The sequence below is a fragment of the Phragmites australis genome, chromosome 13, assembly GCF_958298935.1.
Source record: "Phragmites australis chromosome 13, lpPhrAust1.1, whole genome shotgun sequence".
Taxonomy (NCBI): Eukaryota; Viridiplantae; Streptophyta; class Magnoliopsida; order Poales; family Poaceae; genus Phragmites; species Phragmites australis.
The window spans coordinates 30,997,530-31,025,504 of NC_084933.1; the positions used below are offsets into that span (position 1 = coordinate 30,997,530).

At 44.4% G+C, this 27,975-nt stretch overlaps 5 protein-coding genes across 7 annotated transcripts; 1 reads left to right on the forward strand and 4 right to left on the reverse strand.

The window, feature by feature from the left end:
• Positions 1-5,712: 5,712 nt before the first annotated feature.
• On the reverse strand, positions 5,713-13,676 carry LOC133888064 (dolichyl-diphosphooligosaccharide--protein glycosyltransferase subunit STT3B). Of its 2 annotated transcripts, XR_009903699.1 has the most exons (7): positions 12,634-13,676; positions 11,496-12,029; positions 10,518-10,972; positions 10,262-10,384; positions 6,496-6,555; positions 5,864-6,202; positions 5,713-5,829 (listed from the first exon to the last, which is right to left on the reverse strand). XR_009903699.1 is itself a non-coding variant. In XM_062328171.1 (6 exons), the coding sequence occupies exons 1-6, from the start codon at positions 13,492-13,494 to the stop codon at positions 6,064-6,066; spliced, it is 2,172 nt and encodes a 723-aa protein (XP_062184155.1). In that variant the 5' UTR covers positions 13,495-13,676; the 3' UTR covers positions 5,713-6,063. The 2 variants fall into 2 exon arrangements, 1 of the variants encoding a protein (XP_062184155.1); XM_062328171.1 differs by having other exon boundaries at positions 5,713-6,202.
• A 2,811-nt stretch (positions 13,677-16,487) lies between these two features.
• Positions 16,488-18,641, reverse strand: LOC133887702 (pentatricopeptide repeat-containing protein At1g63080, mitochondrial-like). Its single transcript, XM_062327672.1, has one exon. The coding sequence runs from the start codon at positions 18,284-18,286 to the stop codon at positions 16,670-16,672; it is 1,617 nt and encodes a 538-aa protein (XP_062183656.1). The 5' UTR covers positions 18,287-18,641; the 3' UTR covers positions 16,488-16,669.
• A 125-nt stretch (positions 18,642-18,766) lies between these two features.
• LOC133887700 (plastid division protein CDP1, chloroplastic-like) lies at positions 18,767-23,269 on the reverse strand. 2 transcript variants are annotated; one of them, XM_062327670.1, is made up of 12 exons: positions 22,680-23,269; positions 22,248-22,343; positions 21,980-22,117; positions 21,693-21,797; positions 21,467-21,589; positions 21,021-21,389; positions 20,837-20,932; positions 20,642-20,767; positions 20,440-20,505; positions 19,617-20,357; positions 19,339-19,532; positions 18,767-19,246 (listed from the first exon to the last, which is right to left on the reverse strand). In XM_062327670.1, exons 1-12 carry the CDS (start codon positions 22,923-22,925, stop codon positions 19,162-19,164), a joined length of 2,385 nt encoding a protein of 794 aa, XP_062183654.1. In that variant the 5' UTR covers positions 22,926-23,269; the 3' UTR covers positions 18,767-19,161. The 2 variants fall into 2 exon arrangements, with proteins under 2 accessions (XP_062183654.1, XP_062183652.1); XM_062327668.1 differs by having other exon boundaries at positions 22,230-22,343; positions 22,680-23,266.
• A 622-nt stretch (positions 23,270-23,891) lies between these two features.
• LOC133887703 (thioredoxin X, chloroplastic-like) lies at positions 23,892-25,508 on the forward strand. The gene is made up of 2 exons (XM_062327673.1): positions 23,892-24,325; positions 25,021-25,508. Exons 1-2 carry the CDS (start codon positions 24,005-24,007, stop codon positions 25,225-25,227), a joined length of 528 nt encoding a protein of 175 aa, XP_062183657.1. The 5' UTR covers positions 23,892-24,004; the 3' UTR covers positions 25,228-25,508.
• LOC133887701 (pentatricopeptide repeat-containing protein At4g33170-like) lies at positions 25,295-27,695 on the reverse strand. Its single transcript, XM_062327671.1, has one exon. It carries the CDS (start codon positions 27,557-27,559, stop codon positions 25,766-25,768), a length of 1,794 nt encoding a protein of 597 aa, XP_062183655.1. The 5' UTR covers positions 27,560-27,695; the 3' UTR covers positions 25,295-25,765.
• Positions 27,696-27,975: the final 280 nt, after the last annotated feature.

A 27,975-nucleotide genomic window follows, 5' to 3' on the forward strand; every position in this document is an offset into this window, starting at 1 on the left:
GTGGTTGTGCATTGCAAAAATGCATCTCACTTTTCATGATTTGCAAAAAATGGAAAACAGTTGAGATGGCCCCTAGGCAGGGGTGTAAATATAGTCTAGTTTGTACAGCCACAATGCATTGTAGTGTGCAGATTCTTAAAAAAAAAAAATCTTTTTTACTCTATCACACCCGGTTTTAACGGAGAAAATCAGATGTGGTTTATATGTACTCAGGATGTTTAACACATATAAGTACGTCACAGGTGAAATAATAAAAATAATATTTTTATAGAATAAACGTTAAACTCTTACATTAATTGACATATATTATCTTCTACGAAGATATCTGCAGCAGAATAGAAGTACTAGTGTCCAACAATACCGTATGTAACCGATCGAGAGACACGCGTCTAAAATGTTATAATCTTGTCTTGATAATCTTTAATATCTTTACTCACTGAGCATCATCACATATGTCGTATGATATAGAGAAAAATAGTAAGTGTAAGTACATGACGTGTTCAGGAAGTGTGAAAAATATATGATATGTAAGCTTGATTAAAGGAATAGATTATAACAGATAAATTTGTATAAAAGCTAACTATGCTATCAAGTAATCTATTTATCTATGTGAACTATCAGAAACTTTCAAGTCCTAGAAATATTTCCACTTATTTTTCAACTACTTGAATTCCATATCAGATTTTCAAACCAACAAACTTGATATCCATCACAGGTAACTAATAACCATTCACTGATATTTACCCTTCACAGTTTAACCAACAAAAACAACTAAACTAAACTAACTAATCATGTGAGGATCCAAGTCTCTCATGACCGTGAGTACGGTTGATATATCAGATTGTACACTCTGCAGAGGTTATCTAGCTTTCCCCACGAGTCGTAATTTTCTTGTAGCGGTGTTGCGCAAACACTTAACACACGCTAGCGGTGTGTCGCCCGGAGACCACTATACAGGATCTCGAGAACAACTGAAGCTAAGCCAGTATAACTAAGGACTAAAAGATAACACTGGTTCTATTATCAGTACAATGCTTAAACAACAAGAGTTAATAACAAGATGATCACAAAAACTAATTATATGGGAAAAATCCCAAAACTACACAACTAGTAAAACTTGCACAAGTGACGAGACAAGAAATTATCCCGGAGTTCATCCACCTCACAAAGAAGGGCCTACGTCTCCGTTGAGGAGCTCACAAAGAGCCGGATCTTTTCTAACCCTATCCTTTTCTAGCGACCACAAAGATCAAGCTAGATTTTCTTACTCAAGTCGATGTCGATTACAAACTTCCCGTGGCACTCCACCATGATTGGATGTTCTACGGGCAACGCCTTGCCGTCTAGGAGCACAAGGCTCCAAGAGAAATGATCACAATGTATGCTCGATGATGAACTCAATGCTCAATGACTCAAATTCAATTCCAAACACAATCTCTCAAATTTGGCGCAAAACTAAGCACTAGAGATGTTTGGAGGGCTTTTAAACACTCTTGGGAAGCTTGGTGAAAATGGAGCTCAGCAGCAATAGCAAGCAATAAATGCTAGGGGGTGTGGGGGTATATATAGCTCACCCTAAAAAACTAGCTGTTACTGTTCTAACATACCTACCCTGGAGTATCCGGTGAACACTGGAGTCTCCGGCCTGAAATCCAAAACGGGCTCAGAACGATGTCAAAACTAGCCGTTACGGTTTTGTTGAACTGCCCGGAGTCTCCGGTGAACACCGGAGTCTCCGGGCCAGACTTAGTCACCACGAAGAAATAGTCCGAAGACTTGCCGGACTCTCCGGCCTCTCCAGGTAACATAGTATCCGGTGAACACCGGAGACTTCGGTCATTTAAATTAAATGCTAACCGAGGCATCCTTGACGGAGTCTCTCTCGGAGACTCTGGCCAAAAACTTTTTCTTTCCGGAGTATCCGATGAACACCGGATATTCCGATCTTTTTCTATTAAAAATAAAAGCTTAACCGAGGCACCCTTGATGGAGTCTCTCTCGGAGACTCCGGCCAAAAATTCACCAACTACCGGAGTATCCGGTGAACACCGGAGACTCCAGATAATTAAAAATATTCGGAACCGATGCTCTTCTGGCGGAGTCTTTCTCGGAGACTCCGATCTAAACACTGAGTAACAAAGTATCCGGTGAATACCAGAGACTCTGGACTCAATACACACTGCCTATTTTTTTGGGTGTCTGTGGGTGAATGTGTCTCTCAACTATTGATTCTAATATGTTATTTTGAGCATTGAGACACCATGAAATTAAACAATTGCAACCCTCTTAATAGTACGGCTAACATAGACTCAATTTCAAAGATAGAACAATTTAAATCCTATTGAGTACTCTACACCGCTTCTCTTTTCTTTTTGAGGGGCATCAATCGTCATGAGTCTTCATAATTGAGACTAAAATATGTTCATAGCTTCGATAAACATATTAGTTCCTTAATCGTTTTGTCATCAATAAGCCAAAACCCATTTAGGGGGTCTAGATGCACTTTCAGGGACTTAATATGATGGTAAAATAATAGTAAGGGAGGAGAAGAAGGGGCCCTCACCTTGCTTCGATGGTCGAGGAAGGGGGATTCGCGGAGAAGACAACGAGGTAGCGTATCATGGGTGGCGGCGGCGGCGAACGACGGCACACGGATAGGGCAGCGACGGCGTCTAGGGTTTGAGGGCGTGGAATAGGTGTAAGAGAGGGCGTGCAACTCCTATTTATAGGGCTAGGGGCAGCTGGTTGAGGTAGAGTTCAAGCCGAACACGAATCGGGTTCAAGTTCGAGTCGGTTAGGATTTTTTTTTCGCAACTCTTTATTTCGAGAATGATATCTCCATCATCTGAACTCTAAATTGGATATTTTTGGACTCTAAATTATAGTAATCGAAGATCTACAACTTTAGTATTCATTAGAACTTCTGAAAATACCATCTTAATTTCCAAAAATACACCATAAGATAAACTGTTTAAACTCAGACTTATCTGCGCAGTACTGATTTCGGGGGCCATAACTCCTAGCTCCATTATCCAAAAGGGTATTTATATAGGTTCAAATCAAAGCTCTCGACGAGACATAAAACTTTAGTATTGTCAAGATTTGCATTTAGGGCTGTTTTGAACTCTGAAATTTCATGGTAAGATGAGGTTGTCCAGAACTCAGCGAAAATTTGTATATTTCGTGGATCCGTTATGTTGAACCTTCTAGATGACTTGTGTGCTGGCCAAGTGCTTGTGCTTAGGTAGGATTGAGTCTAATGGCACCTTAGGCATATATATATATATATATGGTTTTAGAAAAGAAACTTTTGCAGAGAAATTTAAATAGGGTTTGAATTTGAATTGAGCTTGTACTAAATTTAAGAGAAACGAAAAATAAGGTTAAACAAGAATTGGAGTGGATAAGGAATTTGAATTAGATTTAGGTATAATTTGAGAAATAAAAGAGATTGACTTTAAAAAAGGATTTGTATAAGATTTTAATTGAACCGGAGATGGATCAAGTATGATCGAGGATTGAATATATGATGAATTTAAAGATTTTGAATTTCAAACATTAATATCCTTAACTTATTCATTATTGGGTTTTGTAAAAAAAATTCAAAATCTTTTTCACTCAAAACACTAGAGAGGAAGAAAAAGAAAAAGAACTCTAATATATTTATTTGGCTCCTAATAAAACTCAGCATGCAATGCACACAAAATAATAAATTATATTGATTGATTGATTAAGAATATAGATTTTAAACCTATTTTGCTGGTGAAGTTATTCAATGATTTTGAAATTTTTTTAAAAGTTATAAATTCTAAAAATCCAGTGTTACAAAGGCTTCAAGCTTTCTGATACGATATCTGAAGCTGGTTTGCCTTATGCTCAAAAGCTTCTTGAACAAGAACTGTGAGAGTGCGAGGTGCCTGCAAATGAGGTTTTCTTATGCGAATTATCTGTATGAATTGTTCTCAATTTCCCCTCTTTTGTAAAAGTCCTGTATTGGTTGTTGCTGAGCTAGGGCCGCAAACGGACCGGCATTCACAAGATGAACTTGCCGGAAACGTAGGATGTCGGTGACTGTGCAACTCATTCACCATCATACACATTTTCCATCCATTTAGAGCCGAGGCCGTCCAATCCATCCCCTCGGTGAAGCGAGATCTGGTGAAGGAGGCGATGAGCGCGGGCCGGCGCCGGCGTCGGGCACCCGCGACGAAGAGGAGGATAGCGGCGCGTAAGCTGGAGCAGGTGGAGCAACGTGCGGATGAGGTGTCCACGGCAAAGAGGAACGACGAGGAGGTGTTGGAGGGGGAGGCGATCCAAATGCTGCGGACCAAAAAGGGACCGCTGAGAAGATGGCGTCTCTGCAGTGACGACTCCGCGCTCTCAAATGCTGAAAATCCAAAGTGCCTCAGGTCGTGCCATTGGTGTTCTTCAAGAGTTCGCTGTTTGACAATGTAAGGAGCAGTTCGATATGTTTCTTACTTTCTCTCCTTCAGTACACTAAATTTACTGTCCTGGTATCCTTTTTTCTTCGTCATTGGCAAGAGGTCTGTGGACCAGTAGTTGCGCATCATGTAGATCGACCATGAGGCCATGTATATTTCAGATATCTTGTTCCAATTCTAGATATTTTGGAATAAAAAAACAACAGCATTGTTTCCTGAGCAAGATTTCTTTAGCTTAGGCCCGCACTCGTAAATGCTATGTCTTAGTCTCTCGTATCGAGTGATTAATTTCAGTGATGGAATTTGAACATCGCAGATGCAGCTGCTGCTATTCAATTCGTTGTGATATTCCTTGCTATTGCCTTTCTCTCTGTTATAAAGATGTCCCTCCATTTCTGTCCCCTGTTTTAGTCTTGGACTATTGTGATGACACTTCTGATATATTGCTGAGAGATGCCATGAGTCTTATTTGCAGAATGTTCAGATATGAAAACATGGGAACAGATCAAGATTTGAAATCTGAACGAACCCGTCTGAAATCTGAATGCTGCACGCAGCAATCAGACAGTAAGAAATCAAGGACTTCAACAGCTGAACCTGCTGTTGTCAGCTTCTCCACGGAACATTCACATGAAGCGAAGCGCCGCTCCCCAAGGCCAGGACCACAGGCGAAAAGCAGGCCGTGGAGCGGCGGCGGGCGGCGGCGGCGGTAGGAAGAGTGTAAGCATCGACCTGACGACGCCGTTGCTGATGTGGGTTACATAGCTGGATGCAGCGGCAATCAGGAGTATGATGGCGGCGCCGTTGCTCGTCTGGTCGTGAACAGCTTTCAACTCAAGGTCATATTGGCCTGGGTAAACTTGGTACGTGCCGCCATTGCCGGCTTGATTCAAGTGCTTGGGCGAAAGGAAGAGGACATCAGGAAATGAAGGTGCATGTTGAGAGGGAGTACAAACAGGATAGTCCACAAATGAAATTTCGGCATATATAACTATTGTACCATGGGCTGCATCGAATTGTCAGCAGATACAAGCTAAGTCACCTGACAAGTATCATCTTCAGCTAAAGAACTGGCATGGCGGGTTGTTACTTCCAGCCTTGCATTAGTAGCAAGTGGTTCTATCAAGTACAATATAGACTCATATGTAGCCTTCAGAATTTCTAGTATATAAAGACCGGCAGCGTCCACCATCTGCACCTGCATGGGATGATTAAACACATACAAGGGAGAACAGAACCAACAGTTCGTATTTTGTGTTTAGTGCCGAAATTTTTCATTGCCTTGCAATATTGATCAAAGACAATCTCAAGTTACTACTCAAATAAGCCATTGTGCCTACAAAAACCTTCAAAGTTCGGTCAATACATGCTTAACGATCAAAAAGTACTCGCTGTTGTCACAACTGCTTGTTCTCAATGACACCGATCACATCTAAACCGAATGATGAGGGGAAAGACGGATATTCTTGACTTTGAACTGAACTGACACTATGGGCTACTAAAGTCAGTCTCACCAGCAGTGCCCACATTAGAGGGGCACTGTCTCCTGTCTCCTGTAGCCTCTCAGATTTTTGACAATAATTTAATAGTCTGAGGTAATAGCTCCAAACAATTCACCAGATTAGAAACCTAAGGACCTGTTCTTCGGGGGTTTGACCTTGTATATGCGCACTATCCAGTTTGAAGTTGTAAATGCCTCTTCCAAGTACTCAAGCTTTATGTCTTTGTTGCCAATCTCCACTCCTCGTACTCGATCATATCTGCATTGCAAAAAAAAAAAAATAGAACATGAGTTCAACGCTCATATCTGTTAGTTATAATGTATCTAGTCATCTGAAAAATAATCCTGTCATCAATATGCAAGTGATAAGAAGCAAATATGCTTCTAGCTTATATGACAAGAGTCAACAATGCCTACAGGATGAATTGTATACAATTATTTTTCAAATGCTTCAAGAAAGTATTGGCATCTTCATTTTAGACCGTAAGGTACTCTTGGACTTGTTAAGATACACAAGAGTGGTCAATAACTGATGGTAAAGATGTCCCATACCCTGGAGGTTTTCCGTATTCCGTGGTAAGTTCTCCAAATCGGTAGTAACAAAGCTTGTACCTGCCAAACAATGGACGAGATAAAGCACAGAAAAACAACAATGGATAACTGTAGCACATATTTAGAAAAAACTGACAACACGACAAATCGAGTTTTTTCAGACGTATGAAATTCGGAATAGCTAAAAGGGCAGCTTTCACAAACTAATATTCTTGAACAAATCTAATAATCATACAGGCATGGGCATCATGCATCTACTACAGATATCAGATCAAACATATCTTCCTTCTATTGAAACATTGAAATGGTAGCTCTTCTGTCATGCCCGTTTTTTCCCTTCCCTCTGATCTCTCTATGTGTTCTCTCTGTCTTGTGAGTCCTGCCTATCAGCTCCTTCCCTCTCCTCCCGAATCCTCTCTCTCCGTCTTATAGCCCCGCCCATTTGAAATCTGTTGATTTCGCGCTCGAGTAAAGGAAGGAGGCCACGTTTGTTTGGTAACTAAAGCCCGCGTTGAAGACCGCCATCAAGACGAGATCAATCGTGAAGGAAAGTGGACGAGTATGAAAACCAAACCCAAATTTCCATTGTTGCCATCAATCCCCGCTGTCCAGCCCGATTCACCCTCCTCCCTCTTTAAAACCTCGATTCACCCCTCGGCCGAGCTTCTTTGCACTCCACCGCATCCAAGCCCTCAAACATCATCGAGTTTTCTCCACCTGTGAGCTCCTGTGCCATCACTGAAGCTTCACTGCATCCCGCCGTCATCGTTGAGCCTCTCCAAGCCTCCCCGATGTCGTCCGAGTGTGCGCCGAAGTTCTTTGTCCGCATCTCGTCCTCCACGACCATTCGTCGTCGAGTTTCAGCCACCACAACGAGCTTCCATCATTGCCGAACGTCCGTCATTGAAGCCCGCCGTCGCCGAGCCTCTCCGGTCTTCCCCGATGTGCCACGACCCGTCAAACGAGTTCATCGTCGCCTTCCGGTCGCGCTCCACCGTTCTACGTCGACTCCTGAGCATCGCAGCGGCGTCACCACCCTTCTCCGGCCATCCCCCACCGTGCTAAGCAGCCACCGACGCCTTCCTGAGCCGGAGCTGATGTAGCCCTACCCTCTCACCATTCGATCTTAGATTTGCGGCATAGATTAGATGGTGCTTACCTCTTCGCGGTAATTGGATCTTAGCCGTTCATTCTTAGATCGACGCGCATGATTTAATTAGCCTTCGGCCTAGTCAGCGTGCCACGTGTGCGGCCACATAGGCGTCTTTGTCCTACGTGGCAAGTCCGGTCAGCACTTACGAGCCGAGTCAGCAGCCCGATCAGCGATGACGGCAGCGATTGCACAATAAACTCGATTTTTCCTTTAGAAAAATAATTCATGATAATTCAAATATTATAAAATTAGGTTTTTCTTTATTAGAAAAAATCCAAAAAATAGAAAATGGTTTATATAAACGTTTTAATATGTTTTTAATAGGTTCTTAATTCTGTTTTATTTCTGAAAAATAGTTTTAAGGTTAGAATAAATGTTTTTGTTTTGGAAAATAGTTTAGAAAATATATATTATTTCTGATAATGTTTAAAAATGTATTCTTTGATAAAATAAAAGCTTTAAATTTGTTTCGATGCATATAAAATTAGTTTTATTTCCAGAAAAATGCAAATAAATTTCATAAAAATGTTTTCATCAGTTTTATGCTATAAAATAATTCTATGAAATTTTAAATAAATATTTAGGCCTTTTAAAAATTAGGTTTACTTCTAGAAAAAATAGTTTTTAGTCACTTAGAAATTCATTTAGTCGTAGTTTTCGCATCGTTGCTCCGATTTGGACAGTTCTTGCGCCCAAATCTTCCTAAAATTGTGCTCTAGCTTGTTCTAGTGTTTGCTTTACGTGTTTACTTTGTTTAGTGTTTGTTATTAGTGGTGCTTGTTTGCTTGCTTGTAGAGGAGTTTGTCCTGGAGGCGTTCGAGAACATCCAGGATCAAGACTTCGAGGATTTCGAGCAACTCAACGGAGAAGGCATGTGTCCTTGAACATTTTGCGCCTATTTTTATAAAGTTTTGTTTTACAAATTGCATGCTCATCAAACATGATATCACATTGTTAGGGTTTACTAGTTTTTCATAACCTTCCTTGTAGCCGTAGTTTGGTTGTCATGTTCTGGGTAGAAAATGCTTAGTTGTGCTTACTCATGGGTAGCATAGGACAATTATGTTTTGGTTAATAATGATGAACTTTGATAAAAGTGTTTTGACTTGGAAAGTAGGATCTGGGCAAGTTGGCATGTTGGTTGGCTTGTGGATGTGTTCCAGACAGAATTGTTGGCTTTCGGATAATTGATTATTACCCTGTTGTTGGGTTGATGGCAGTCTTACCCAGACCATATTAAGGACCGGTTCGTGGAGCGACCACCCATGAAAACAGTACAACCACAAGCCTAGTATGGGACGGGCCTAGCCAAGTAATTCGATATCATTTCAGCATTGTAAAGGTTATTTGGTGGTACGAGAATGGAAGGGTGTACTTCCTGAAACCGTAAGACGCAAAAGGAAACCTCAGCAGATCGTCACATGCTGAGAGAGACGTTGGAAAGGCTTTGCAGTGGAATCCTGGTCGCACACCTTGAAAGTATGTAAGTGTTTGATTGACACTGGCAAGAAGTAGGACACATCTTATAGGTAAAGTGTACAACCTCTACAGAGTGAAAACTAATATATCAGTCGTACTCATTGTCATGAGCGGCATGGACTCCTCACATGATTAGTCGGTTGGTTTTGGGTTGGATCTGGTGGATCACAGTGGTGGAAACTGTGATTCAAGTTAGTTTTGTTTAGATGTGGTTGAAACCTTGAATGTGTAGCAAGGTGGTCGAAAACTTGGCTCATGTCTTAAAGATTCATTCACATTGAAAATGGATTGCTTTTCTAAATGTTTTACTACTAAAATAGTATTTATGTAAATAAACCCTTGACTTAAGACTATCTTGACTTTTAGCCCACATGTCATATTTTTCCCACACTTGCTGAGTATTCTATATACTCACGCTTGCTTTCTCTCCCATAATCTTGTTGCTTCTCAGAAGGCGAAGACTACGAGGACTTCCTAGAAGATGGAGCTGAGTTCTAGGCAGACGACTTTTCGATCGATTGCCTGTGGAGTTGGGGCGCCGTGCTAAGTTTATTTCCACTGCTTTGTAATCTTCGTTTAGACCCTTGTGTCATTGATGTAATAAAGTAATGTTGTAATAATGAATATTGTGGCTGCTACTCACTTATGTCATCACTACGTGTATGTAACTTGATCCTAGCATACATTTAGTGTACATTCGGTTTGGTATTAAAACCGGATGTGACATCTTCCCATTGACTCGGGCAGTGCTGCTGATACTACAGCTGTACCAACTTAACACCAGGGTTGAATGACATACTAATAAAGCACCTCAGTAAAGTTGTATATATTCGTGAAAAGCATCAACTAAATTCAACTGAGCAGGAATGAGACCAAGAACTAAATGTAGTAAAAATGACCAAGGAAATTGTTTCAAACGATAAAATTTTATTCAAATTCATCAGAAATTAGTTGGAATTAGTCTCACAAAAAATGTTTCACATGGCAGTTTCAGAGAGGAAGGAAGAGTGAGAGAGGCTTCACATGGTAAACTTCTTTTCAGTTTCACTAAAAAGTTTGGCAGAAAATGAAGCAATGAATGAAAACATTACCACACAGAAAAGTCATTGGCTTGTAAATGTATCAAAAACTTACATTAGGCAGTTCAACATTTTTGGTGCTGCCCCCTTATCAACACGATACTCCCCGTTAACAAGGTAATCAGGCTCTTTGATTACAGGAAAAACGCCTCCACCAATCCGTACCATCCATAAGAACCTGGAAAAGAGCAGCCAAGTAAGATAAACTGTTCCTCGCAGGACCAAGAGTAAGATAAACTTGTTTGCAGTTCAGTTAACACGTTAAACCTAAGGCATTGAAAACTGACTCATGGTTAAGTAGATGAACTTACTTATTAATGTCATCTGAGGAATACCCAGTGACACCTCCAAATACAACAAGCACGTAGTTCACATCCAGTGACTGCATGATCTCATATGCTTCATCTTCATAAGATGACATTGCACGTCCAACAGTAGCTATGTGTGTGTTATTCCATGTGTTGTTATCAACAATAACAGTTCTGTTACCCATGGCTGTAATTTGGTATCCATAGTCCCACCAAGACATAATCTTAGCGTCAGGAGGAGTGTTCTGACGAAGCCAATAGTATGCCTCACGATAATCGTCAAAGATGATTCTTCCACCATTATGACCCCTAGCGGCCAAAACTATAGACGGAGAAGAGTAAGCCTCAGATGTCACCCAAGTGCAGTGTATGGCATACCTACTGAGCAAGTAAAAGGCACCCAGAAGTAGAGCAATAGCTGCATTATGTTGGAATGGCAAAGATTGATCAACTGCTCCCTGTATACACAAAAAGCCCAAGTCAGTTAAAGAGTAAAGTTAAAACAAATTTCAAAACACAAAAAAAAAAAAAAAAAAATCTTCAGCAATTCACATTGAAAAAAAAAGGAATTTGATTGTGGCAAGAATAGTAGAAGTAAACAATTTTTCCCCAAAAACATATTTCATCAGCCTTGTAACTCCTAAATAAAGTACAACCCCACCAAAAACGGCAGGGAAGCACCACATTTCTTCGGGAGGGCTCTAGCTAGAAAAACTGGGAAACCAGTGAAACCTTTTATATCCATCAGTTTTACCGGTATGCCAGATTAGGAATTATAGTTTTCCATTTTTTTTATGAAGGAGGTAAAATATTAATGGGAAATCGTACGAGCAGTCAAGTGCAGCTTTATTTAGATCTGTGTGCCTGTGTTTTACTTCAATCTTATAACGAACGTACTTATTCTAGCTTTGCCACTGCACTATAATAGTAAAATAGCTTAGAGAGCAGGTAAATAGAAGAAAAATAAAAGATAAAAAATACCTTTGCAGCTGCCTTTGAGCCACTTGTTTTTCCAGAAGCAGTCTGTGGACTTTTGCTTTTTGTCCGGATCAAAGTGGTCAGGTTTTTTATTGTAGCAGATGCAGCAATGGCACTAATAAGGCAAACAGCTGGTGCTGCAACAAGAATTAACCGAACCATCACACCAGCAAAGTACATACTCGTGAGGCCGTACATAATGATAAATATTGTTGCATCTGACAGGCGCTTGAAACAGAAATAGAGGCCCGCGGGGAACAGGAAAAGAAGGATGTGGAAATCAAACATGAAAGAAGACCATGCTGTCGGCTGATGCTCAGAAACAGATGCGATGATTGGTATATGGTCCTTCGCATAGGTTGGATCAAGAAGGGAGTAAAACCGTCCTGTCCAAGGGGAGATGTAACCAGATGCAGTACCAATTCCAAGAGCCAGGATGCCAACAGTAATCACACATGTAAGGGTAATTCGAAGGAATGACTTGAATAGCCTGGCATCATTTAGCAGGTATTTCACCCAGTCCAAGAAGAAGAAAACCTGGAAAAGGAAAGGGATTATTGTAGCTCTCGTATATTCATGCTGTATCTAAAGAAAGTACATTTAGACCTTCAGCTAGAACAGAAAATTAGGAAGAAAACCTACTAACCACAGTCCAGCATGACGTCTAAGCTTTCCGTAATGTTGAATAAAGAAAGGCAGTAAACATCACAACGCTAGTGACATGGATGGCATATTCAATAATCACAGATCGCCCATTTCGCCTTTACTAACCAGATATAGAATCGACAGTTAAGTATGGTATATGAAATAAGGATAAGAAACAACACTATTTAAAACGGTAATAGTATCTGATAATGTTGAGAGGCTTCAGTATTCTGAATGCATTTTTCCCAAATTAGCGAATCCTGACATATGCCGCACTCAGCTCAATGATGTAAAAAACCTAAGCAACTGCGATGGCATTTAATTTGAACTCACCCTTTTAAGTCAAGTTTGACTATTCTATTATGTCAGCCATCTAATCATTCCAGTGTTTTTATCTATCTACTAAGATCAGTTAGCCTTCAAAAGGGTGTTCATTTGGTCTCAGTTCTCAGATTGCTTCAGTGTAGACCACAATAAAGTATGAGTTAAAAACTACCTGCAGCAGGAAGAAGACTCCCATGGCGGCCATGTGCTCCCCAGACTGTACATGCTGGAATCCGACGAACCGGATCTGCATCGCGAGTAGCATCCCAAGCACGTACATGCAATTGTAGGCTACGTAGAGCCTCTGCGAGTACCTCCCTGTGACGAGCAGAACAAGCACGTAGAGCGGGACAAGATTGATGATGAACACGTATCCTCCCCACGCTGACACCATGTAGAAGTAGCCGAACGCCGAGGCGAGCGCCCAGGCGAGAGACCCTGTGTTGACGGCACGCACAAACAGGTAGAAGGTGAGCAGCAGTGCGAAGATGGCGACGCCCTCGTTGTCGTAGGACCCCGCGACGGAGCGGGAGATGTACCCCGGGCAGACGGCGATAAGCGCTGCGGCGACGAGCCCCGCCCCAGAGTCCCAGATCTCGCGTCCGAAGGCGTAGGCGACGAGCGTGGTGTTGGCGGCGAAGAAGGGTGCGGTGAGGACGCAGACTTCGCGGATGTGGACGGCGAGGGAGAGCGCGCGGAGGAGGCGGTGGAGCAGCGCGGCGGTGACCATGAGGCCCGGGAAGAGGGTGCCCCCGACGACGCGGCCGAGCGGGTACCAGCTCTCGGAGTCAAACCAGTTCCAGAACTCGCTGAAGCCGTGCTCGGAGAGGAAGAGCGTGGTGCGGTAGTTGAAGTAGGGGTCGAACTCGTGGATCATGGACTCGTATCGGAGGACGGAGAAGAGCCGGATGGCGAAGGCGAGCACGTAGATGAGCGCCAGCGCCGAGACGCGAAGCAGCAGCTCCTGCTGCTTCGTCTTGAGACGGAGCGACCGGAGAGGCGCCGGGAGTGACTCCAGCAAAGGGTTCGACATGGCGGCGTGGCGTGGCGATCCGGACGCGGAGATCTGGATGCGTCACTAGGGTTTCATGAGTGCGCGTGGGGGTGGGGGGTTTAGTGTGGAGGTTTGGATCTGGGAGGTCGGGGAAGACGAGTGCGGCGAGTCCAAGCGGAGGCGACGGCGAGGCAAGTTCGGGTCGGGGATTTGGGGTGCCTAGTGGATATCCGTTTGGAGTAGAAGGTGGGACAAGGCAGCGGGCCGAGCAGTTGTCTGACGTGGAATATTTAATTTTAACAATTTTCCGCTGAAAATGACAAACCTGACATCTAGGTCTATGAACTGCAGTCCAGTAACAAATTTATCATTCTATCAAATAACATAGTGATAAAAAATAAAATGCACCGTCCCATGTAGACACCGTTGTGACACTAGAACTTGGGCCCTACTAGTATCGGAGCTGCTGACAGCGTGCATAGAGGAAACATGGTTATAGCATCTTTAATACAGTAGGTAGTTTGCCAGCTATAAGAGTATACATGTTATCTAACAACTATATTAAAGATTATTTTTTATTGAGCTATCTATAAAATTGCCTCTTGATGTTTTTAATACTCATATTATGCCTCATTTTCTTCTGTTACATACTCTCTCTTCAACGAGAGCTAGTTATGTCCATCTCTTCCCGCCCTTTCCTCCATATAGAACAAATGCCGACATTGGACAGATAATAGCTAGCTGATGTGTAGTTATTGGAGATGCCCTTAGATCAGACGAACCAGTGGCAGTAGGGTTGCCCCCACAAGGCAGACATAGAGTAATTTTTGCATGATATGGAAAGAGCACATATTTGTGCACTAATTTCACAGCTTCTCCAAGTTCAGAACACAGATCGAATATAGGTTTGGATGATGAAGAGGTGGCCCTGATCACTACTGGATCGAGTGGATTAGTGAAATATACATGATCAAACGAGATAAAAAGGAAAAGAATCAGACTTGTCAAATTTCAGTCGGAGTTGATACTGAACTTGATGAATTGAACATCTTAAGCATTTGGAAACACACCAAGCCCTCGTGGTTCCTGTAAGTCGTACCAAAACAAAGCACAGGGCGAAGCTGCAATTGGCTTAGTCCAGCAACCAAAAAAGATTCAAGTGCTTTCTTGCAACTCCCTGAAAAGATTGGTATTGCTGGTGTTGGTAGCCATGAGCCTATGACTCCTGTAGTTCTGCATAACATTTTACAGTACAAGAGTAGTGTAATTGCAGGTGGCACCAGCAGAAGCTAAGACACAACCCAATATAAAAGGAAAAGGACCCAAATATATCATGCAACTAGAGTAAATGAATGGCTGGACCAAGGTGTGTTGCAGCTGTTATGATTTATAAATTCCACAAAAAAAATGGATGCCAAATTGTATTCTTCAGTCCCCTGGTGAGGATATCAGTCAGCACTCTCAAATTAAATCGCTGACATAATAACCATGAACAAAAGATGTTGAGAATCAAACCAACTGTTCTTTGTGACATACATTTCTTCAGAGATAATCAACCCTTGTTGAACAACAACAACAACAACAACAACAAAGCCTTTCAGTCCCAAACAAGTTGGGGTAGGCTAGAGATGAAACCCATAAGATCTTGCAAGTCTAGTCATGGCTCTGGCACGTGGATAGCTAACTTCCACGCACCTCTGTCCATGGCTAGTTCTTTGGTGATATTCCAGTCTTTCAGATCCCTCTTTACAGACTCCTCCCATGTCAAGTTTGGTCTACCTCGACCTCTCTTGACATTATCCGCACGCTTTATTCTTCCGCTATGTACAGGCGCTTCTGAGGGCCTGCGTTGTATATGCCCAAACCATCTCAAACGATGTTGGACAAGCTTCTCTTCAATTGGTGCTACACCAACTCTATCACGTATGTCCTCATTCCGAACCCGATCCTTTCTTGTGTGGCCACACATCCATCTCAGCATGCGCATCTCCGCTACACTCAACCGTTGGACATGTTGCCTTTTAGTTGGCCAACATTCTGCGCCATACAACATCGCAGGTCTAATTGCCGTCCTATAGAACCTGCCTTTTAGCTTCTGTGGTACTCTCTTGTCGCAGAGGACGCCGGAAGCTTGGCGCCACTTCATCCACCCGACTTTGATTCGATGGCTCACATCTTCATCGATTTCACCATCCTTCTGCAGCATCGACCCCAAATATCGAAAGGTATCCTTCTGAGGTATCACCTGCCCGTCAAGGCAAACCTCATCTTCCTCGTGCCTAGTAGTACTAAAATCGCACCTCATGTACTCAGTTTTAGTTCTACTAAGCCTAAAACCCTTCGACTCCAAGGTCTGTCTCCACAGCTCCAACTTTCCATTTACCCCCGTCCGACTATCGTCGACTAGCACCACATCATCTGCAAAGAGCATACACCATGGGATATCACCTTGTATATCCCTTGTGACCTCATCCATCACCAAAGCAAAAAGATAAGGGCTCAAAGCTGACCCTTGGTGCAGTCCTATTCTAATGCAATGACCAACCCTTGTTGAAAGCATGAAAAAATCGAATGCAATCAATTTTCCACAGGGTCACAAGGATTGTATGGACATCACATATTCAAGTGAACATCAAGAACAACCAATGCTTTACCTGCATTCCTCAACTGGGGAATTCTAGGAGACAGCAAGCTATTTTATCTGCTCCCACAACTCTGAATACTACAACAGATTAGAAGCGCAAAAAAATAGTGAACAACATTCTTGATACAATAAATACAGGTCTATTTCTTGCTTGTTTCCTTTTTTGCTGCAACGAGGGTCTTACTCCAGATAGGAGGGCAAGCGCGCTAATAATTTGTCATCCACAAATTAAATGAGCAGTAGTTCGACGTACAGTACCAATATAGGCCATCCTTTACCATAAAACACTAATTTGGTTGAATAAATAAACCAACTCAATGCACAAGTTACACGCAGAAGAATTCCAAAACTGAGGATGGAGCATTATATGAAAGTAAACCTCCATAAACAAAAAAATGATTAGTTTTTGGATGACAGATTGTATTTTACAAGTGTATGTATGACAAAGAACTACATGAAGAAACCAAAAGTGTATTTTACCTTCAATGGGTATTAGCTACTGGTACAACCATACAAGTTAAAAAATGAGAGCACTACCATAAAAGTAGTGAAAAAGATGCACGAGAAGAATCATCCAATTCCAAGCATCCGATCCAATATAGAGCACAATTGCGACATCTCCGAGCATTCTGCTGGACCCTTTCTGCAGAATGCCTTGATCACATTAGCGAAAATCCTACTGTCTAAAACGCGTCCTTTTATTTGAATATCATCAAACAGCCTCAACACCTCACATGTATTTCCACTCCTAACCAACCAATACGTCAAACGGGCAACAGGCTCTGAAGGGTAGCCATCATCGATATGCCTGACAAAATTGGCAGCATCCAACCTCCTCCCGGACCTAAAGAGACAATCGACCAGTGTATTGTATGTGATCGTATCTGGAGCAATCTTCCCCGCATTCACATCAGAGAACAAAAAACCAAGCTCAGCCTCCTTTCTGGCCTCATAGAACTCATGGATCAGAATGTTACAAGTCACAGTGTCCGCCACAAACCCCTTGCTGCTGAACACGAACTTGGCAAATTGAAACTTGCCGGCTCGGCACAGGCATGAAATAAAAATGTTGTATGTCTGCACGTTGGGTGTTATGGGCTTCTTGAGCAGATCCGTGAACAGCTTCAGGACACGCAGCCACTTCCCTTTCTTGCAGAAATGATCCATCACTGTGTTGTATGTCACGACATCGACCACAAAGCCAAGCTCTTGGCACCGCTCCAGCACCTCCTTGCCTGCCCACATATCAAGATCCTGCGCGACATAGTCCAACAGTATATTCAGACCAACAACTGTCAGCTGTAGCCCCTTTGCTACCATAATTTCCAGCTGCTGGAACGCCTTCTCAATATATCTGAACCGGCAAAGCCCAGCAACGTAGGTGCTGTATGTGACTGCATCTGGCACCCACCCATTCCGGGCACTCTCATCAATAACCCTCTCAACAGCATCAAAATCCCCCATCTTACATAGCCCCTGGATGTAGATGTTGTAAATGACGACATCAGGGTGGCAACCGGAGCAGCGCATCGAGCTGATGAGGATGTCCGCCGCTTGGATATCGGCATTCTCGCAGAATGCCTGGAGGATCGGCGCAAAGGTATGTGGTGTGAGTGGGTAATTGAGGGCGCGCATTTCGTCGAGCAGCTGGAGGGCGTCGGCGAGGCGGCCAGCGCGACAGAAGGAAAAGATGAGGTCAGTGTAGTCGATGGGGGTTGGCGGGAGTCCGAGGCGGGACATCCAGAGGAGGACGGAGTGCGCGGCGGCGGGGAGGTGGAGGTGGGAGGAGTAGACGTGGAGGAGGAGGGAGAAAGCGGCCCGGTCTGGGGCGACGCCGTGGGAGAGCATGTCGTCGAAGAGGGACGCGGCGTCGGCGGGGCGGTCGGCCTTGGCGAGCGCGGACATGGCGGAGGTGTAGGAGGCGGCGGTGGGCGCACAGGCGGGCGAGGAGGAGAGGCGCATGCGGCGGAGCACGCGGAGGGCACCGTCGCCGTCGCCGTCCCGCGCGAGGGCGGCCAGGAGGCGGTTGTAGTCGTGGAGGGTGTGCGATGACGAAGAGGAGGCAGCGGCCGTGGTGGTGGGATGGGGGCGGTGGGCGAGGGGGAGGAGGCCGCCAACCGTGCGCATGGCCGCGCGCACTGCGGCGGAGGTGGCAGCGGCTGCGGCCGGCCATGCGCCGGCTGGCATAGAGGATGGCGAGCGGAGGCGGAAGCAAAGAGGAGCGAACTTGCGGCGGGATGCGTGGTTGCAATGACGCCGACGCGACCGGGCGTGCTGCGATCTGGTGTTATGCACGAATCGTCAGCTATGTCATCATCGGCAAGGACGGCAGGGAAGAGTCAGAACCCAGTTTCACTCATCGGCAGACTCCATAGATCAGGCATTATGCTCATTGCGCCGCCGGAGGCCCCAGCAAGAAAATCCCAGAATCTGAATGATAGCCCCGTATTCATAGCTCTAGAAAATTTCGAAGCTGAGCTGTGATAGATTAGAGATGTTTAAGTGAGCAATATTGTTCATATTTTAAACTAAAAATAAAAGAATGAATCACTTTATTTAGCTTACAAACTCCAAATCAGTATAAATCCCGAGGTTGGAGCTCTGTCAAATAGACCGTGTATACCAAGAACCAGGAAACTTGGAGCTTGCAGTTACACAGGGAACAGGTTAACAGTCAACAGTAAGTTGCATAGTTCTTTGAACAATGGCCGCCGCCAATGCAATTACACGTGGGTATAACTCAAATTAAATCACATGAATTCACACCATAGCGGGAAAGGAACAAAGGAATGTGGTATCAGCAGTGGGTTAGCATCTGTACTAGCAGGTCAGCATCTATTGTGTGCAATCCTGAATTTCTGATGAGGCATCGACCAGCCCGATGGAACTCAGCTAACTAGTGCACGGTACAACAATTGATCGTAAGGTAACCTAACAGTGCCACTACAGATTTCTAATATGCTAAAGCTCGCCATGTTGGAACTAATTTAGATCTGTACTGCCCTGTGGCCTATCAGAGTATCAGGTGACGAATATGTTGTCTTTTTGCCCTTTTGGCAGAATCACGTCAGGTCACGGACAGCAGCCTCGCAGATTTTCCATGATCCATCATTCTGCCTCCTCAATATGTACTGAACTTCGTATGTACTGTAATACAACCGTACAAAATATCATTACCATGCTTATTTTAGAGCGGAATGCGAAAGAATAATCAACAGCAATCATACCCACTAAAATACCTGTAGTAACCGGGTTTCTTGGGCTGGGAGTCATCAACAAGCTCAGCTGCTTCCTCAAGCATAGCATCAATTTCTGCTGCTTCACCAGCACCAGCCTCGTCCAAGATTATCTCAGCTCGAACAACAGAGAGATTTAATAAAACAAATCTCCAATAGCAGGACTGATCCTTTGCTAATAATGCTAAATCTTGCCACTGCTCCACAAGATGGCCTTTGGTTATGCACAATATAAATAAACCAACAGCATATTCAAATACATAACTGATAAAGAAACACACCTTTGCGAGCATTGAACCATCAAGAATCTCAGGGAGCATGTCAATTTGATAGTCAGGGCCAAGGGCTTCAGATTTTATGTTCTGCCACTGTTTGACGAGTGCTTCTGCTTCTTGAATATCCATCTTTTGCTTGCACACTGCAGTAGCGACATCATTAGGCATTGGATATTTATCACATTCTTCACTATTAGAATAAAGCCTATCATTCAGCCAAAGCATTTTTGACAACTTTTCAAAATGCTTCCTGACACTTCTGGTGATAAAAAACCCTTCTGGTGCAGATGCTTCATTCAAGGACAATATGGATGCAGACTCTCTACTTGGGTTAGCAGGTTTCACATGCCCGGACTGAAACCTGAACAGTTTGAATGTGCCAAATACAACAAACCCTAGGAGTGCACTATAGGCAAGCTTTCCTATAATATCTCCAGTTAGTCCCCATAATTCCAATGTTCTTAAAGTATGGGATCCAGGATTGCGCGTCAGGGGAACAGATGTTGTGCCTGAACCATTCGCTGGCCCATCCATTGATGAATGGAGCCCCAAGTTGGTAGGTGCAAGTTGCTTTACAGCCTCCCCCAAATGGCTGTTAGGACTCAATCTTGGGGTTTGCTCCCCTGAAGTTATGTTGCATGTTGAGACACTAGAAGAAGGCTGAGAGCTCAAAAGGACCGCTCTTGAGGATCCCAATTTCTGCTTGGACGTGTTAAGGATGCGCTTAGGAGCTCCAAAAAAGTTGGCCTGTCATAAGAGGATAAGGAGAACTAAATTACTTCATAGAAGATGTGGCAGATGTGGTTACTAAAAGTAAAGTTATACAAACCAAAGATGATGGACAATCTCTTGTATCTGCAAAACGAGAAAGTGCTACATCCTTCAGCCACAGTTCCTGGTAAAGACAAGTTGTCTGGCGTGAGAAATATTTAATCTAAATAGAAACAGTATAACTGCAGTATGACCAAGTAATATAGAACCATACAGCACATTTGCTCCGAACCATAGCATCATCACCAGATGTAACATACCAGTGATTGGTTGACAGTAAGCTTGCCACTGCTGTCTTTCTTTTTATATAACCCGTAATTCCTTGAATTTGAACTTCCATTACTTTGAAGCTGCTGAAGCTTTTCAAAAACTGTGGTACCAGCTTCCTGAAAGCTAACCTTTAGTCCTAGTAATGTAAGGAAGTAAAATTATAGAAATTGAGATAAGCTTATCACCTCTCCAAGAAGATATGAGCAGAAAGATTCCTCAAATTTTAGGTCTGTGCTCTCAGAGGCAACTAAACATTCACAGATGGTTTTAGCTTTCTTGATCTGCACAGAGGTGATATAAATTTAAAAATTCAAAACTACCAAACAGCAGCTTCAATATTTATTAAAAGGGGGAGAAAAAAGAGAGTACCAACTCAGTCTGGCGGGTTGAAAATCCAAATGCAAGGTGAGCAAGCATCGCCACATAGAAGCAGTTGAAGTCAACTACCACCCGCTGGCTCTGGGACTCCAATGATCTTTTGTTTTTACGAGTTGTAGCCAAAGTGTCCCAAGAAAGTAGATCAACAATTTCAGTGGCTAATAATCTGTTCATTGCTTGGCTCAAGAAACAAGGCCAGTCATGAACCCTACAAGAGGATTCAACATCAAGGCCATGTCTAAGCAATTCACAGAGAGCTGCAATAGCACCTCGCCTGCGTTCAGAATTTTCAGGAGTCTGAGGCAAGCTTAGAAGTTCGAGAGTGCAAGCAGGTGCAAGCTCTTCAAGTGATTCTTCAATCTAGATCACACAACAAAAAAGTTATGACATGATTTTGTTTTAGAAGAACCCACAAAGTAGAAGTAATAACATTTTACCTGTTCAAGAAGGGGCATCTTCTCCAAAGATGATTTTCTCCTCAAAAGATATTGAACACGTGCTAGAGCCTCAAAGCCAAGAGATACTTTACTTTTCTCAAAGCTAGCTTTTGCAATAGAGCACTGCAACAGAATGCATGAAACCAACGAAATTGTACCAAACAGGTCCATGAAAATTCTGTCATGCAGTTTTTTTTATAAAAAAAAAATATTGTTTGGTTCTCACCTCAGCTAATGCCATTGCAAGAAGCACGTCATGAACATAAGGTTTAGAATCAGGGCGTCGTAGAGCTGCCTGACCGATATCCAAAACTAGCTTCTCTTCTCCAACCTGCAACAACACTTCAGCATCTTACATTGACAACAAACAAATAGACCAGCACACAATGGTAAGCCAACAAGGCACATATATCTTTGATAATTGAGGTCCTGTGATATCTTTCGTGCTTGGGCTTTCAAAGCTCACGGTGTGTGCTCAATGTTTTGATGAGAAGTGTCTGTGTTACACAGTACCTCCTGCAAAACACACAGAACTGCAGGCAGCCAGCTCCAAGGTATATGAAGAGAGGATCTGGGTGGAATCTTTTCCTTTATGTTTCCTGCATACTCTTGTTCAAAGAGAAGTTTATCTCTCACATCTACCAGCAGAGTCTGAACAAAAGAAAAGCAACCAGCAAAAATATAAACACCAGGATTCTGCATTCCTCCACCAGCAAAAATATATATGCGTGCATCCATATATTTCCAGAATCAAATCAGTAACCTGTCTGCAGGTAGGCACCTCAGCTGTATATCCATCTTCTATCCCTGAATTTTTAAGCTCCATTGCTGCTTTGACAATCTCATCTTTTTCAGCCTTCTCTGTGACACCTAGAATCTGCATGGTCAATTGAAAACATGTCAACTACTAAGAAGGCGGCAGACGTTCCAATGACTTCTGAACTGAAAAGGATGAAATCTCAGGCCTGTTGACAACATGTTACTCCAAAATGAGGGAAGCTCGTAAAGTTACAGGCGCAAGTTTCAAAGGACATTGCCATGTACAGATTGAATTTTATTATGATGAGGAAATTCCGATTCCATCTGTAACTAGGTCAATTTAATGGGGTCGGAATGAGCTAAAGCAGATCAATCAACGAACAACGCAAACGAACGGGAGCGCCATTTCCAAACTCGCAATTCACAAACAGACCAGGCTACCCAAATAATTCACCTGATAGCAGGTGACGGGGATCTCCACCATCTGTGCAGCGGGGGCCTCCTGCCTGCCGCTCTCGGCCGCCACCGTGGCACGCACCGCCCGCGTAGCCGCCCGTTGCCGGCCGCCTGCCAGGCATCCACCCCCAAACGCCGACGCATTGCCAATGCCGACACTGGCACGCCGCACCGAGCACGGGGAGGCCACCGCGGGGTGAAGCGCCGCCGCCGCCGTCGCAGAGGCCACCGTCGGCATCGCCATGGCCGGGCTCCGGAGACCCAACCCTAACCGGAGTTCGCCATGTGGAGAGAGAGGCTTTGGGACGTGAGGGTTTTGGGGGAGGTGGATGAGGGAATAAAGGAGGAGACGAAGGGAGAAAGTGTCAATGAGGAGGACAGGACGGGGGGAGTCGTGATGGTGAAGGCGACGCCGGAGGCCGGAGGAGGGTTGGACGGCGATGGATCGTGCTTCCTCCGTGGACTTGGTTCATGCACGCTTTGTAGATGTGGCATAGTACACGACTTGTTCTCGGCTCCAACGGCAACTCTAGAACAGCCTCTCACCCTCAGGACGCGACAAGTAACAAAATCGTTAAACAAAATGTCCTTTTATCTATGTCGAGGATCACTTACATTTTACGATTATTTTTTAATACTAGCGCCGAACGGCCGATCTATCGGACGCTCGTAATCCGTTGTAACATTTAAAAATAGCATTTGCAATATTAAAAAATATACCAAACTAGCTCGTTGTATACATCTGATTTTGATGAAAAAATTCTCACCATAATTTCCTGTCATGTTGCATGCAACATTTCATACAAAACCTATATAAAAAATAACTATGACAATAAATTTTTATAACGTCTGAAACATTAAATTTACACATCTAAAATATTAAAAATATATAAATATAGTAATTAACTTAAATAAATAATTTTTTAGATTTAATTCTGTACATAAGAGATTCCGATATGCAATATATGAAAATAATTATTACAATAAATTTTTAAAACATTAAATATTAAATTTAAACGTCTGAAATATCAGAGACGTGAGTAAACGAGCCGTCGGACGCCCGAGTTACAGCATTATCGTTAATTTGGCAAAATTCCTATGAAATTCCTTCTCTTCTCGATGAAAGATCGTTAACTAGCAGTCAAACAAGCAGGCAGGATATGACGCTCTCTGGGCTCTGCCAGTTTCGCTTCCAGTGCTGGGCCGAATTCCCCGCCTCACGAGACGAGGAAAAAAATCCGCTCCTCGCCACAAAACTGGTGGCCGCCTGGCAGTTGGCACCTTCCAGAAGATTCCTCCTCCCGAATCATCGGCATCGCCCTCATGGCGTCCGCGCCGAGCACCACCGCGTCCGCCCTCGCTGCCCCTCCCCGCTCACCGTTCTGCTCGGGGCCCTGCCTTCCAGCCACCACGCTCCGCCTCTCGCCTGCTGCTCAGCCCGCGTCGGCTGGCTGCCTCGCGGCGCCGAGCCGGCTCACGTGCCTGCGCGCGCGCGTTCGGTGCGGCGCGGCGGTTAAGCTCATCGGGCAGGGCGAGTTCGCGGCGGAGGTGCTGGAGTCGGAGCTGCCCGTGCTCGTGGACTTCGTCGCCGACTGGTGCGGGCCGTGCCGCCTCATCGCTCCAGTCGTGGATTGGGCCTCCGAGGTATATGCTCTCCTGCTGCTTCTTGATTGATTTCACCCATATGTTTATTCGTTCGTGCTGGTGTTATGCCATGTTCGAATATTCCACCAAACTATTGTTTTTGGCTAGATGATGCCTAGTGTAAGAGACAGTGGCTGCAATGGAATTTGTCACAATGGACAATGCCAATGAAAGCCGAAGTATCTTACAAGATGAAGTGACAGCCTTTTAAGTGATCGACTTACAGATGAGATAGGATTGACCGTTTGAGACATACGAGAAAATGCAAATATTAGTTTTCAACAATCTCAGTGTTTGTGGTTTGAGTTGCCATTTAGAACAGCAAAGCTTTAGATCAGTATATAGCAAGTAAAATTTTTGTTGCGATAAAACTAAATGCCCAAAAAACTTTATTAGCAAGAGTCACATCCTAATCATTGTAACTAGGGACTAGAAAGGGAGCATAGTGTTGATCAGGTGGGAAGAATAGCCTTGATCCATGAAGTGATGTTTTCCTAATTTGGTGCAGTGGAATGACTTGTTTGAAAGAACTTCAATTTTTGAGGTTTTGTGGAAAATGCTGACTAAATGACTAATGTGCATATCTATCGATATATATGTTTTAGCAGAATATGATGTTTTAACGTTTTTGAGAGGAAAGACGGTACTTCTGCACAGATTTACCAGCTTTGATAAGCTGAAATTTGGTGAAACAGGAATATGATGGGAGATTAAAGATTGTCAAGATTGACCATGATGCTAATCCTCAGTTGATTGAAGAGTACAAGGTTTATGGCCTCCCAACTCTAATTCTATTCAAGAATGGGCAGGAGGTACCAGGTAGCCGAAGAGAAGGTGCAATAACAAAAGACAAGTTGAAGCAATACCTGGAACCTTTCTTGGCAACCTCAACTATCGCTTGATATCATTACCTGCAGTTTGCAGCGCTGAGACAGCAATGTCATTGGCTTGCGCTGGGCACCTGGCATGTTGAAGAACTCTTCCTCCCATGGGCACCTTGTTTCTAGTTTGTAATTACCTACGCTATCATGATTGACTACCTATGATTTTCATTAGCGAATGGTAAATTTAGTATATATCAACAGCTGAAGGGCTGTATTGAGGATGTACCACCGCATAAAAAAAAAGGATTGAGGATGTACCAACACTAATTTTAATAGTTAAGCAAGTTCAGTTAATGATATATCTGTTTTATACAATGGTTTGTTGTTTCTCAAATTAGATGAATTATACAAATGATTAAACTGCAGTTTCTGTAATGATCTATGTTATGCTATTGATCAGAGTGTAGCTTTTTCCTTCACCTGTGAGGTTTTGCAGAAGTCAGTCCAGCCAAAATGTCAGACACTGCAGATGATCGAAGCATCTGCTTCTTTCTGTATTCTGATGCTTTCGAGCCAAAATCAGAACCAGATGCTTCCATTTCCACTGGAGCAAAGTTTACCTGATACAAGCTTTGTTTCCGTCAGGCTTGGACTGAAACCACGTTGACCCAGGCAGCTTCATGATTTCTGTATCTCCCATGAGCCTTCTCGCGCTTCCTGCACCGTCCCAATTTTGCCGACCGGCAAGCATGTTGGACAGCAGCATGTATGTCGATGGATCTTCCTTTTCGAGCGCAAGTGCATGCTCGGCAGCTCGCTTGCCTGCAGCCTCATTGCCATGAAGATGGCAGGCACCGAGCAATGCCTGCCAGACCAGAACTCCAGGTCGGAATGGCATCTGTGAGATGAGCTCTTCAGCCTCTTCGATATGACCTGCTTTTCCGAGGAGATGAACCATGCAGGCGTAGTGATCCTCCCTAGGCTCAACACCAAACTTGTCCTTCATGGCGTTGAAGTATATCCAGCCTTCATTTACAAATCCACCTTGGCTACAAGCGTAGAGTAGACAGATTAACGTGACATGGTTGGGTGTTACACCTTCCAACAGCATGTCATCAAACACATCCACAGCCTCCCGAGCTCGCCCATTCTGCGCAAAACCCATGATCATAGATGTCCAGGATATAACCGGCCGCAGCTGCATCGACTGGAATACACTGTAAGCACAACTCACTGACCCGCACTTCGCGTACATATCGATGAGTGCGTTATTGACGCCGACATCTGAGTCATCTCCAAGCTTGATCACACATCCATGAACTTTCCTTCCCTGGTCCAGATTGGTGAGGAGCGCACAAGCATTGGCTGCCGTTGCAAATGTGAAGTTGTTAGGCATAACTCCATCCAGCATCATGTCACTGAGAACTCCGATTGCCTTAGCGGGCTCGCCACAGTGCAGGCAGCCGGCGGCCATCTCTGTCCATGACACAACATCTCTCCGACGAATCTCGGTGAACGCTCTGGTGCCGTCAACTAGGCATTTGTTCTTCATGTACATCTCCACCAAGGAGTTACCCACGTAGGCATCGGCCCCAAAGCCACTCTTGACGAGCTGCGCATGAACTTGCAAGCCGCTCCCCAAGCTCACGCTTGCCGCCAACCCTGACAGCACGGTGCTGAACGAGAAACCGTCTGCCCCAACAACTTCCCTGGCCATCCTTCGCCATAGAATCCACACCTGCACACACCAATGGCGTGCAAACCCTGCAAGCAGCGTGTTCCAGGAGACGATGTCCCGGGCACAAGAGCTGTCGAACAATTGCACCGCGTCTGCGAGTTGCCCATGACGGACCATCGCAGCGAGGAACGCGTTCATCAGGAAGACGTTGGACTCGAACCCAAGCCGAACGGCGAGAGCGTACAACTGCCGCGCGCGGCCAGCGCCAGCTCCACCGACGAACGAGCTCGCATTGAGCGCACTCACCAGTGCGAATTCGTTGGGCGGGCACCGGGCACTGCGCATCCGCCGGAACAGCGCGAGAGCATCGCGGGGGCGGTCCCCCTGCGCGAGCCCCGCGATGGCGGCGGACCAGGAGACGGCGTTGCGGCGGGGCATTTCGTCGAGCAGGCGGAGACCGTGGCGGTGGAGGCGGGACCTGAAGTAGGCGATGAGGAGGTGGTTGCACAGGAATAGGTGGGAGGCGAGGAGTCCCGACTTGTGGAGGGCTGCGTGGAGGGAGGCAGCGAGGCGGTGGTCGGCGGCAGCCGCGCTGCGCTGGAGGAGCGCGGCATAGCGGTAGGAAGGGACGGGCTCGTGCTGGAGGGTGGCGGCGGCGTGAAAAGAACGGGGTTTCACGGAGTCTGGAAGGGGAGGACGACGCGGCGCGAAAGGTGGCGCGCGCGGCGGCATTGCGGCCGCACGGGCTTCCAAGTTTGCACGCGCGGCCGAGGCCTCCGAGTTTGCCGTTCCGCGGTTTGAGCCTGAGCGGCCGTGGTCGGCACTTGCCGCGCGCGAATTGCTGTAGGCGCGCGCTGGGGAGAGGTGTGCTCGCGCGTGGGCGCTTTGTACAAATTGCCTTTTTTTTCATTGTACAAAATATATTTTTGTCTTTTTTTTAAAGAGTTAGATCATAATATCCTTTAGACCACTATTTTTTAAAAAAAATCATGACTATTTTGATAGTGTTTTGGATTTTAAGAGTAATAAAATAAACAGACAATAGAGAGCAATGAAATAAATCTAGTTGTATATTTTTTAAATGGATGTGTATTTTTGAATTTTTTATTTCCAAAATATAAAAATAAAAATCTTCAAAATAAGAGAGT